General features: G+C 32.0%; 1 protein-coding gene across 1 annotated transcript in view; it reads right to left on the reverse strand.

The window, feature by feature from the left end:
- Positions 1-4,059: 4,059 nt before the first annotated feature.
- LOC107732694 (Kv channel-interacting protein 4-like) overlaps positions 4,060-13,818 on the reverse strand; it is a 47,882-nt gene continuing 38,123 nt past the window's right edge. The window contains exons 3-8 of the mRNA XM_016544106.1: positions 11,538-11,607; positions 9,519-9,587; positions 6,193-6,302; positions 5,180-5,284; positions 4,458-4,520; positions 4,060-4,256 (exon numbers count right to left, since the gene is read on the reverse strand). Of these exons, the coding sequence (XP_016399592.1) occupies positions 4,209-4,256; positions 4,458-4,520; positions 5,180-5,284; positions 6,193-6,302; positions 9,519-9,587; positions 11,538-11,607 (465 nt within the window). The 3' untranslated portion in view covers positions 4,060-4,208. The remainder of the gene's footprint in view (positions 4,257-4,457; positions 4,521-5,179; positions 5,285-6,192; positions 6,303-9,518; positions 9,588-11,537; positions 11,608-13,818) is intronic.

A 13,818-nucleotide genomic window follows, 5' to 3' on the forward strand; every position in this document is an offset into this window, starting at 1 on the left:
GGCTCAGATGTCGGGAGTAAATGGCGACTGCTATGTTCATTATTACATCCAACAACAGAACACCTCAATCGCTTAGGAGTCATTCTTGTCTGCATCTGCTCCGGCGGTGAAACAATGGCGGACTGATGACAGCTCACTCAGGGCGGGTCTAAGGTAAGACACCAGTCCAGTCTGTGCTGAAACGCTACTGTCAGTCAAACTATCGTGGGAGGGGCCTGTCTGTGTGACGTCACACAGACAGGCATCTGAGATCGGCTTGATTTGCGAAAGGGGAGAACATTTAACCAGATTAAAAAAAAACCACTGGGTGGATTTTTATCATTATAGGGTGGTTGTGTACACACACTGCCAACGCACATTTCAGTTCAAACAACTTGTAAAAGTGCATGTAGCATCCTATGACCCCTTTAAGAATTATTGTTGAAGGTGTAGAAACTGCTGCTCATGACTTTAACTGAAATGCATGAAGGAAACAGTTTCACACAGGGATTCATCTAAGATTTGAGCGAGCTATGGTTATGATTGTAATGGAAGCTAGTTGCAACTGAGCCCATGTGATTCTAAAGGCAGAGTACTGGAAAAATACTGGACATCTAAATATTAACCGTTCAGTTTAGCGGTGTGTTATTGTGTGAAATTATTTCTCCAATTTTTCTCCATAAATCATGTTGTCAGCCACGTTGAGCTGTAACTTAAGTCCACTAGGTGGCAACGTTGCAGAGAACATTGTACTCTTGGTGAACTAACTTATATATATATATATATATATATATATATTATGATTTCCCCACAGTTACAAAATATTCTAAATGTAAAAGTGATGTTGAATGCTAAATAGCTTCTTAATTCACATAAAAATTCTCTGGGGTAAGAAGTTTGAATATCCTGAAATCAGCTCTAGATGCTATAAAACAGTGGTTTAAAGGGATAGTTCACTCAAAAAAAAAAAAAAAAAGTCATCTGTTGATTGTCTTCTTTTGAACACAAAAGAAGATCATTTGAAGAATGTTGGTAACCAAACAATTGACTTTGACTTCCATAGTATGAAAAAAAATAAATACTATGGAAGTCAACGGCTACCGTGAACAGTTTGGTTACCAACATACCAAAGTATCTTCTTTTGTGTTCAACAGAAGAAAGAAGCTCATACAGGTTTGGAACAAGTGGCGAGTGAATAAATAAGGACAATTGTCATTTTTGGATGAACTATCCCTTTAAGCAATGCTTTGAAAGACATTTCTTTGACATTAACAGAGCTCCTTTGCAGACACACAAATACTGATGGTCAAAACCTCCAAATGAAAACAAATACTGTACGGCTGCAGACAGCCTGATGTGCTTAGATAGTTAGCTCAATAAATAAAACCACATGTCAAGATGCTTTGAGAACAGTGATATAGTGCTGGAAACATGTAAACATAATGTGACGTTTTTTTCAAAAGGACTTTACAATTAAGATACATATAAAGCAGCATTACTTTGTAACAGTGTTTCTTAAGACAAATACAACATGTGTGCTTTGATTTGCTACCTGTAGCTTCCAAATCTATAATACAGCATCTTGATCAGGTTGGCAAATGATTCTGAACCAAAAAAAAAAACACCAGCTGTTAAGATCTATTTCAAATATATTTTAGAAAACATACAACATCTTAATCTTTATTTGACTTTCCACCTGTTTTTGGCTGGACCCACTGTTGTAGTTCTGGAATGATTCTGTACAAATTTAAAGGCTGCAGAGTCACAGGTTTGCACTTTATGTGAAGAATGTTTACTGTAATACTGTATACGTGACACATTATTAACTTAAAAATAAATGATGAAAATGTACTCATTCTCAAGCCATCCAAAATGTAGATGAGTTTGTTTCTTCATCAGATCAGTTTTGGAGAAATGTAGCATTGCATCACTTGCTCACCAATGGATCCTCTGCAGTGAATGGGTGCCGTCAGAATGAGAGTCCAAACAGCTGATAAAAACATCACAATAATCCACACCACTCCAGTCCATCAGTTAACATTTTGTGAAGAGAAAAGCTGCAAATCCATCAAGACATTTTTATCTTCAAACTGCTTCTGGTTAAAGGCAGAGTAAGTGATTTCTGGTAGCCAATGTTGATATTTGAAATCACCAAAACAAACACGCCCCTACCCCAAAAGGGTCTTGCCCCTATTTTGATAGCTCCGCCCCACATACGTACGCAACCCAGGCAACGATTAGTAAAATACGAGACCTCTATCCATAATATTGCTTTCTCCAGTGAATCAGGAAAGAAATATGCACAGATCAAGCACTGTTTACAAACAAAAATAGTCCAGAACAGCTCGAAACTAGCGTTATCATGGATTATGGACTCGTATTTTTGAGCAGAGGCACCGGTTTAAAGTTAAAAAGGTCTTATTACTGGATTTGTTTCTTACAAACACGCAGCTTTTCACTACACGAGACATTAATTGATGGTCTGTGGATTACTGTGATGTTTTTATCAGCTGTTTGGACTCTCATTCTGACGGCACCCATTCACTGCAATGTAGTGTTAATTTTGTTAATGAAAACTATGATGAAAAATGTCCGTTGATGAGCTTTTTCCCATGACTAAGACGAGACGATGATGAGACGACAATAAGGTAAATAAACGATAACTGTGACTATATCAACATGTAATATCGTTGACGATAAAAGACAAGACTAAAATGTATTTTAAAACATAAAAACTGTACCAAAATTTCTTTTAATTTTTGTCGAAAAAAAGGAGGTAAAATATTATTGCAGACTGTTCTACATGCCTCTACTAAACGAGCTTTCATGTGTGCGGTTGCCAGATATCAAGAGTTCAAATCCGCAAATCAGAGCTTCTCTGTTAAAAAGGATACATTTTCTGCCTGGTGTTTTGCTTAATTTTTGCAAGCTGGCAACCATGCGCTCACTCTTTATTACGGAAGCGCCGACGATGATCTGAAATCACAGACAAACAAGTAAGCTGAAGTTTAGCGATCTCCATGTGAGATGTTCAGCTTCAATAAAAGTGTCATTCAGCCAGTCTGTGTTCTATCATGAGATCTCGACTCTTCTGTTTGGGATTGTGGTTGCTGAATAAATGCACTTACTGGCTGCTGTTGTTTTAACAGAGAAACATTGATGCAATTTGGAATGATTGGAATTACTATCAGGAATTTTACGGTTCAAATATTTTTTGTTTGTTTTTGCCAGTTTTCATAATGTAGAGAGAGTGCATAGCTAAGGCTTTGATATTATTTATATATTAAATAGCCTATAATAATCAGTACACTAGATGAGGTCAAATAAACCATGTGTATGAGTCCACATTCTATTGATTTGTGCTTAATGGTGAAAGTGCAATACCTGAAAGGTAAAAATAAATTTTTTAATTGACAACAATCTTTTCGATTATAATTTTGAGCAATTGATTTTTTTTTTTTAGCAGTTGAACTATTATACAGCAGCGTGACGAAAATGTGACAAGTTTTCATTGACTTAAACTACTAAAATGCTCAGACATTTAGTCGACTAAACCTTGACTAAACAAAAACAGGACAAGGCTGACTAAATAGGATAAAAACTAAAAAGTACATTTGACACCAGGACTAAGACTAATTTAAAAGACTAAGACTAAATTAAAAACGGCTGACAAAATTAACACTACTGCAGAGGATCAATTGGTGAGCAAGAGATGTAATGCTAAATTTCTCCAAATCTGTTCCCATTAAAAAACAAACTCTTGGATGATACATAAATATCATAAATTTATCATAAATAAATATATACATTTTCAACAAATTTTCACTTTTGAGTGAGCTATTCCTTTAACTAATGAGTTAAGTAAACGGTATCTCAAATATTCCTTGTAAATTGTTGCAATTTAAGAATGGATTTGTGAAAAATGTACACAGAAATTCATTCTGTTTGTATTTCATATATGGGCCAATGTATGAAATGTTACTTTGGAGAAAAAAAGATGATTAACAGACTTATTTGTCTACTTTAAACAAATGTATACGGTTTTTTACAAGTACATGACAAAAAATGTAAAAAATAATTTTTCTTTGATATTAAAAATGCTGTTCATTTTGGTTTATGGGTAAATCACTGCTAGTAATCAGACGTGTACTGTATCATTGAGGACGTCGGGTTTGTGGAGTATAAAGGTGGTTATATGAGCTGGCCCGCCAACAGAGTCCATTCAGATGTTAAATGACGTTCTCAAAAAGCTGCATTGATTTCATGATGTTCTCATCCTGTAGGGAACAAACGGACACAGGTGAACACTTTAATAACAGCTCACCTGTGGAGACTAATGGACTGGCTTCAGGACAACATTGAACATTATGTAAGGAGCTTTTCTCTCTAAGCGCTCTACTCAAGAAAAACGTATCGTACATGTTTTCAGGAAAGACATTCATTGCAGAACATCACATTCAGAACAAAAATAGACGTACGTTTTGACAGCAGTCTATAAATTCATCTATAGTGACCACTCCATCCCTGTTTTTGTCCATTTTCTGTCAAGACACAAAAAGGGTCAAAAGGTCAGTGTGTTCATTTAAGGTTGCTCTATTCATTTAGATTTAGCCATTTTCCTTGCTTAGAATTGCATTTAGACAATCTCTACGATTGCATCGGCAGAAACTTGATCTCTAGGATCATTGCTTTACCAGTGAACCAAAGTGCTGCGTCTGGCAATCATTTATTTTTTCCCCATATTTAATCACCATTTTTATGGAAGCCCATTTCCATCAGGGGGAAAAAATATGCTTTGGTAAATGATAATTACAACATTAAAAGTCATACACATGAGATAAAAGGTCTTTATGAGAATTATAAGATGCTAAGTCAATTATGGAATAAAAAGTCAAAATGATGACAAAAAGTCAACAATTTTATCTCATAATAACTTAGTGTCTCATAATTAAGACTTTTATCTCATAATTATGCCTTAACATCCCGTTTATAAATCCTTAGACTAAAATTTACGATAATTTTTTACTTTTTAAACACTTTCTCGTATTTGTGACTAAGTAGGACAAAATAACATGACACAGATGGGAACATTCTGGAAATTTACTTGCTTTACCAATTTCCTATCTAGTAAATATTTTCTATTTGAAGAACAATCCTTACAGAATAATTTAAATGCTAAAATTCAGAGATTCAATCTCACCTGGAAAAATATCTCCACATGCTGTCGTGGAGTTTCCTCTTTAAGCATGGGATATGTGCATTTCCCCATCATGTCATAGATGGACTTTATGATATCTAACATTTCCTGTGAAACCCACACAACAGACAGGCATGTTGTTCATTAGTGTTTTATATAATCGCTTGTCATGCAAGTGATTTTCCGGTAAGACTTTACAGTAAGGTTTAATTTGTTAACATTCATTAATGTATTTGGTACATGACAATGAACTGACAATGACATTTTTTTTTCAGTATTTATTAATATAGTGTTAATTTATTACTATTGTCTATTGTTAACTTGAAAAGTTAAAATTAAGTTTATGTATAAAGTGAAAAAAAAGTTGTAATTAAGACATAAATAGACACTTTTATGCTTTGATTTTATACCTTGACTTGACTTATTTACTTTTGTGTCAGAATTATGACTTTATATCTCAATTTCTACTTTGTATCTCATAATTGTTACTTAGTATCTCATAATTTTTACTTTTTGTCATTGTAGTAATAATGAGATAAAAAGTTGAAATTATGACAGAAAATCTAAGTTTTGTCTTTGACTCTTGTGTCATAATTTCAACTTTTTATCTCATAGTCATTACTTAGTATCTCAATTTAAATCTTTTGTCAATTTTGACCTCATATTTTGACTGTTAATTTATTGCTATACTATTGTCCATTATTAACTTGAAAACTTAAAACTGTACTAGCTAATGTGGAAATTAAGTTTAAGTTAAGTTTAAGTTAAGTTTAGTTTAGTTTAGTTAAGTTTAGTTTAAGGTTAAGTTAAGTTTAAAGTTTATGCATTTAGCAGACGCTTTTATCCAAAGCGACTTACAGTGCATTCAGGCTATACATTTTTTATCAGTATGTGTATAAATTAACACTAAACTAGAATAATAAAAGTTCATTGTTAGTTCATGACACCAATCCAATGAATTCATGAGATACAGTGTTCATTGTTATGAAGTGTTACTCATATTCTTAATGTATTACCTCTTTTGTTATATATCCATCTTTATTAATATCATACAGGTTAAATGCCCAGTTAAGCTTCTCCTGAACGCTGCCTCGTAAGAGAATGGAGCGACCCATCACAAAATCCTGTAATGCAATGAAAGAAGACTACAGTAAGATTTAACTTCTCCTGTTAATAAGATTTTGGTAGGCTACTTTTAGATGGATAGCCTAAATGTCCTAATTCAGATGGGCTACCTGTTTTATTTTTTTTATGGTATATCAAAAAGTGTATATTTTTTTAATGTGATTGTTGGTACATTTTACCAGTTTTTACCATACTTTCAAAACAAAAATTAAAATAGGAAAAATATGCAATATGAAAATAATTGAAAACAAAATGTGTTTTACTGAGAAAAAACAAGATTTGGTTTTTAAAAAGCCTTTTTCCAAAAGGTACATCTGGAAAAAGGGGGGTCGTCTTATAATCAGGGTCGTCTTATATTCGGGCCAATACGGTAATAGGAAAAATAATCATGCTTTGGTAAATGCTAATTATGACATTAAGTCATAAATATGACTAAAAAAGTCAAAATGATAAGATAAGTCATAGTGAGATTAAGAAAAAGTCAAATTGATGACAAAAAGTCAAAATTTTTGTCATAATTAGTATCTCATAATTTTGACTTTTATCTCATTATTAGGCCTTAGCATCTCATTTACAACTCCTTTGACTAAAAGGTACAACAATTTTAATCTCTTTTAATCTCATATTTATAACTTAGTATGACTTTGTCAACAAGGGTCAAACAGTCATTGTGTTCATTTAAGAATGCTCTATTTATTTAGCTTCAGACGTTTTTCTTGCTTAGAGTTACATCTAGACGATCTCTATAATGACATCAGTAGAAACTAGATTTGTAGGTTCCCGGTAATGAATAACATGACACAGATGGGAACATTCTGGAAATGTACTTGCTTTACCAATTTCCTATCTAGTAAATATTTTCTATTTGAAGAACAATCCTTACAGAATAAATTAGATGCTAAAATTCAGAGATTCAATCTCACCTGGAAAAATATCTCCACATGCTGTCGTGGAGTTTCCTCTTTAAGCATGGGATATGTGCATTTCCCCATCATGTCATAGATGGACTTTATGATATCTAACATTTCCTGTGAAACCCACACAACAGACAGGAATGTTGTTCATTAGTGTTTTATATAATCGCTTGTCATGTAAGTGATTTTCCGGTAAGACTTTACAGTAAGGTTTAATTTGTTAACATTCATTAATGCATTTGGTACATGACAATGAACTGACAATGACATTTTTTTTTTCAGTATTTATTAATATAGTGTTAATTTATTACTACTGTCTATTGTTAACTTGAAAAGTTAAAATTAGTTTTTGTATAAAGTGAAAAAAAAGTTGTAATTAAGACATAAATAGACACTTTTATGCTTTGATTTTATACCTTGACTTACTTTTTACTTTTGTGTCATAATTATGACTTTATATCTCAATTTCTACTTTGTATCTCATAATTGTTACTTAGTATCTCATCATTTTTTACTTTTTGTCATTGAAGTCATAATTAAGTCATAATAATGAAATAAAAAGTTGAAATTATGACAGAAAATCAACGTTTTGTCAATTATGACTTCTCGTAATTTTGACTCTTGTGTCATAATTTCAACTTTTTATCTCATAGTCATTACTTAGTATCTCAATTTAAATCTTTTGTAAATTCTGACCTCATATTTTGACTGTTAATTTATTGCTATACTATTGTCCATTAACTTGAAAACTTAAACTTAATTTCCACATTAGCTAGTACAGTTTTAAGTTAAGTTTAAGTTTAAGTTAAGTTAAGTTAAGTTAAGTTAAGTTAAGTTAAGTTAAGTTAAGTTAAGTTAAGTTAAGTTAAGTTAAGTTAAGTTAAGTTAAGTTAAGTTAAGTTAAGTTAAGTTAAGTTAAGTTAAGTTAAGTTAAGTTAAGTTAACGATGCTCATGACAAGAATAGCATGTATAGTTATCTTTATTGAAGTTAATTAGGTTTAAATCGCCGTCATGCATGAATGAATGATATTTTTGCAATTTTACACATAATAATCCACGATGATCACATTACACAAAAAACTGAAATTGCACGTCAAAATAACACATTGTCAATATTTTTTGAGACCCCCCAAAATTTCACAAATCCCGTTTTCAGGGGAGCCCATGTCTTATTAAGGGGAGCCGAGCTCCCCCGTAGTTCGCACCCTGGTCCTAATGTCTCTTTATGACACAAATTACACAATATGTTGTCAGTCAAGACATTTATTCAACAGTGTTCGACTCAATAAATAAATTAAAATTAAAATACATAAATATTCCCATAATATCTCCAGATGTGTTTATGTGTTTATAGTTAATGCATGCCACTGAGGTTTTGTTTTTTCAAGATTTTCTGGTAAAATAAATGGGAAAGAGTATTTTATATGTTCTGTTTGGTAGATTTGTAATTATTTATTTATTTACACCATTTTTATGGAAGCCCATTTCTGCCACAAAAGAAAAAAAATAATGCTTTGTTAAGTCATAATTATGGAATTAAAAAGTCAAAATCATGAGATACTAATTCAAAATCATGACATAAAAATGTTTTCGTTTTGTCACGTTTTGAATTCGTATCATAATTTGGCTGTATCTCATAATTTGACATAGTATCCCAGAAGTTTCACTTTTGTGTCCCAATTATGACTTTCTATCTCATAATTATGACTTATTATGAAATAATGAGTTAAAGTCAAAATGATGCAATGAAAAGTCAATTTTTATGTCATAATTATGATTTTTTTTTTAAATCTCAAACTTTTTAATTTGACTGAGTATCTCATATTTATGACTTAGTCTGTCATAACTTACACTTTTTCAGTTTATTTTAAATGGTCCAACATTTATCTATGATATAACTAATTTTAACTTTAGTTTCAATTTATTTTATATTTATTTTAGTCTTTCAGTTGAGATGGTTAAAACTGCATGCATTATACCTATAAAGAATTAGCACATCCACAAGCATCCACGTCATGTATGTGTAAGAAAGATCGTCTTCAGAATGCTCCATTAGTATTATTACCGTATTGTCCCGAATATAAGACGATGTTTTTTTCTTGGAAATACATTGTATAAATTAACACTAAACTAGAATAATAAAAGTTCATTGTTAGTTCATGACACTAATCCAATGAATTCATGAGATACAGTGTTCATTGTTATGAAGTGTTACTCATATTCTTAATGTATTACCTCTTTTGTTATATATCCATCTTTATTAATATCATACAGGTTAAATGCCCAGTTAAGCTTCTCCTGTCAAAACTGACAGAGCCATTGTGATCTGTGTCGAACGCATCGAACAGAAAATGTGCATAAGTTGATGCGTCTGAAAAATAAAACAGGAAACTGCTCAGCTTCAATCACAGCAATGTCATTACATCATTTCATAGCCTATTATATTCAACAACAAAGGGGATGCATAAGCTTGCACAAGCTATGATCCATTATACTATAAATAATGCAAGCAGTGTGCATATGTGAATGGGCTGGAAATGAGTAGGGCCACGTGAGAGAAATTTGTCACAAACCCTGACAAATGATGTAGAGAAGCTCAGACTCATAATTATAAAACTACTCCTTTGACTTTGCAGTGGCACAAATCATGTGACTCAAAAGAGAAAAGAATCACTACAACAGCCATTTCCAATGGGAGACCTCCATTCAGATCAGTGGTGTGTGTGTGTGTGTGTGTGTTGGTCTCCTGAAATGATGTGGAAAACTCCACTTTTTAGTTCTATAAATTCATATTCCATTTCTATTTGATGTTATACAGTTTCTGGGTTAAAGACACACACAAAAAAATCATGCTTGGGTAAGTCATAATTATGACATAAATATGAGATATTAAGTAATTAAGTCATATTATGACATATTAAGTCATAATTATGAGATAAAAGGGTCGATATTATGAGAAAGTCAAAATGATGACAGAAAAAGTTTCTGTCATATTTATGATGTATCTCATAATTTTGACTTTCATGTCACCATTATGACATTTTACAGTTTTTAATATGAAAGTCAAAATTTTGAGATACTAAGTCATAATTATGAAAAGTCAAAATTATGACATACTAAGTGGAAATTATAACTAAAAGTAGAATTCCTTCATAATTACATCTTGGCATCTCATAATTTTGACTTTTGTGCCATCATTATAGCTTTTTATTTTTTCACTGTTTTAATAATCTTTCTATGGAAGCCCATTTTCACTGCAAAATAAAATTTTTTTTTTTATTATTATGAAAGTCAAAATTATGAGATACTAAGACATAATTATGAGATAATACTCATAATACAAATATGAGAAATTAAATTATTTTATTATATTGAAATTATAAGATGAAAAATAGAATTGTTGCCATAATTATGACTAAGTATCTGTTAATTTGGACTTTTTTTTGTCATAATTATTATTATTTTTTAAAATCTCAATCTTTTTATGTCACAATTTCAACTTTTGATGTCATAATTATGCAGGACTTTTTTCTTATGTGGCAGAAAATTTTACTATATTACTGAAAGCGCTTTTAGTACAATTTGCTGGATATTTCACTTTAAAAGTGAGGCAAAACATACAAAAAGCAACATAATCACTGCAAAATAAAATTTTTTTTTTTATTATTATGAAAGTCAAAATTATGAGATACTAAGACATAATTATGAGATAATACTCATAATACAAATATGAGAAATTAAATTATTTTATTATATTGAAATTATAAGATGAAAAATATAATTGTTGCCATAATTATGACTAAGTATCTGTTAATTTGGACTTTTTTTTGTCATAATTATTATTATTTTTTTAAATCTCATAATCTTTTTATGTCACAATTTCAACTTTTGATGTCATAATTATGCAGGACTTTTTTCTTATGTGGCAGAAAATTTTACTATATTACTGAAAGCGCTTTTAGTACAATTTGCTGGATATTTCACTTTAAAAGTGAGGCAAAACATACAAAAAGCAACATAATATTTTGCATAAACAAAATTTGTTGCAGAAACAATAACTGTAATAATACAGTAAAAGTATGTTTTGCCAGGTAACCTAAAATGGTAAATTTAAGTTAACTGGCTTTTCAAATGCAAAATATTATTTAAAGGGGTCATATGATGCGATTTCAAGTTTTCCTTTCTCTTATCAAACTACAACAGGTTACACCAATAAAAACTATTATAAAGGGTTAGATCAAGCAGCTTAAAACAATCACACTATACAGTATAACTGTAAAGGAAATAGTAGTAGAGAATATCTGACTTTAAATATACTCACCTCCCTGTGGAAAGAACTGAGAGTAAATTTCCTTAAATGTGTCTTCATTGACCACACCACTGGGGCATTCCTGAAAAACACAAATACAGACATTTCCATCACTGAGATGTTATTGAGGAGTGATTTCACCAAGAGAACCATTATGTGCATGAACATCCAAATAGGAAATGGCACCATTGTTGAGCAATAAACACATTATCCATTGTCCATTCTCATTCTAATGCGCATCATAAATGAAAATGTGAAACAGCAGGCAAACACATTGTGCTAGAAGTCCATTTGCTGCATTGAACATAATCTCATATGACTCTCCTTCATTTCAAATAAACGAGCTCAGAGAGATTGCAAGTGCTTGTCAGACAGTGTTGTAAGACCACCATTCTTTACTGTACTATCACTGATCACTAGGTAATGGTAGACCTCATATATGATTTGCCTAGCACTGAAGCCTGCATGTTGTATCTCTAATAAATTTTTAGAAATGTGCATGCTTAATGCTTGAATTTGCTTTCGATTTTATTGGATGACTTGCACTAAAAACGATGCTCTGAATATCAGATCGACCTCCTCAAGATGACCAATAGTTTAAGCTGTCATGCTTGTCTGATGAAACGCTCTCAGATGTTTTGGTTTAGTAAACACATTTATGAACGGCTCTTCAGAAATGATGCTTTCAAGCCTGAAAGTGAATTATGGGAGGATGACTGCTGTCTCACAACATCAGCAATGCAATGGCTGTTATCCAAGATGTCTGCTGAAGAAACCAGTGTATTTTATTAATTCTGAAATAGCAGCAGATATAACAGATTAGTGCTGTTATACAAATATCCCAAAACCAGTGATAGTCTGATAGTTAAAGCAACTACAGATTGAACTTTATAAGACCCGTATTTAGCAAACCTTCATTAGGCAGTTCCAGCATTACTCATGTGCTCCCCTCAACATGATAAACCAGCTAAAATAAAGTCAAATCACATTTATAACAATATATCTCCCTTGACGACAGATGCCACCACTTTCTGATTTGAAGTGTTTGATGTATTGTTTTAATTCACATGTTTGTAGCAAAAGAACTGAGAACTGTAATGTTCTTTAACTAGTTTTATGCGAAGCACAATACTGGATTCTGACGGCTGGTTAACATTGGGCTTTATAAGGAGAAACAGATCAGTAGAGTAGCAGCAAAGTAGCTTTAATATTCAATTTGAGAGCATGTATTCATCCTGCTGGTTGCAATTTAATATGAGTAATAGAGGTGTCATTTTTGTTGACATAATAACTGTGCATTTATATGATGAAGGTAAAACATCCCACACCCTTAGCACAAAATAAAGTCAATTCTGATGTTTATGCCTTATTCTTAGCATCATTAACTGTTTTAAAACCTGTAACTTGTGTATGATATCTTATTTAAAAACGTTTTCGCTTCCATAGATGGCATAATGAAAGCAATCTGTCCATACTGCACTCCTGCAATGATAAACACATGATTCTGCATGTCATATGAAGGATCTTAACAAATGAACAATCCAAAATTATAATAGCTGTAACAGTGTCATTTGGACCCCAGGAATTGGATTAGATTACGTAGTAGAAAGGGCAATTTTTTCAAGATGATTGCTGTTGCTTTATCATAAATGGTGTGGTAATTGCAGCAATTAAGAAATGTGCTTTTACAGTGTAACTATTTCAAGCAAGGTAAGTGGGGAAAATTGCTTAGACGTCTTTAGTTTACATACCCAAGAGAGATTTCAGTTATTTTCTGTGACCAGAAGTGACTAAATCATCTAAATCATCTACTTTTGTTGCTTTGCAGCCTGAAATGAAGACGGACACATTTTTTGTTTTATCCAGCTGTATTTACATAAAAAAAAAAGTTTTGGAAAAAGGATCACCCCCTTCCTAAAAATCACTTGTAAACTCAATCAGGTGTAGCTAATCATCTTCTCAATGGCACACAAAGCCATTTGACACTCAACTGTGCTCATTTTGATTAGCTCAGCATGAAAAGAGCTTTCCTGCACTGTAAAAAGTGACGGTTAAAATTAACGGTAAAAGACTGTAAAAATGCTACAGTAAAAACCTGTTAAATGGTTAACAGTAAATTCCCCTACTATATACGGTGAAAAACTGTATTGGACATTACATGTAATTTTACGGTAGTATACCGTTTTTGAAAAAGACCGTATAATTTACAGTCAGGCACAAGTCAGGAGATGGATACAAAAACATTTCCAAGGCTTTATCAATGCCTAGAAGCACAGTGAAGTCTATTATTAAG

This window comes from Sinocyclocheilus rhinocerous, unplaced genomic scaffold (genome assembly GCF_001515625.1).
Source record: "Sinocyclocheilus rhinocerous isolate Xijiao unplaced genomic scaffold, SAMN03320098_v1.1 scaffold9, whole genome shotgun sequence".
NCBI classification, from domain to species: Eukaryota; Metazoa; Chordata; class Actinopteri; order Cypriniformes; family Cyprinidae; genus Sinocyclocheilus; species Sinocyclocheilus rhinocerous.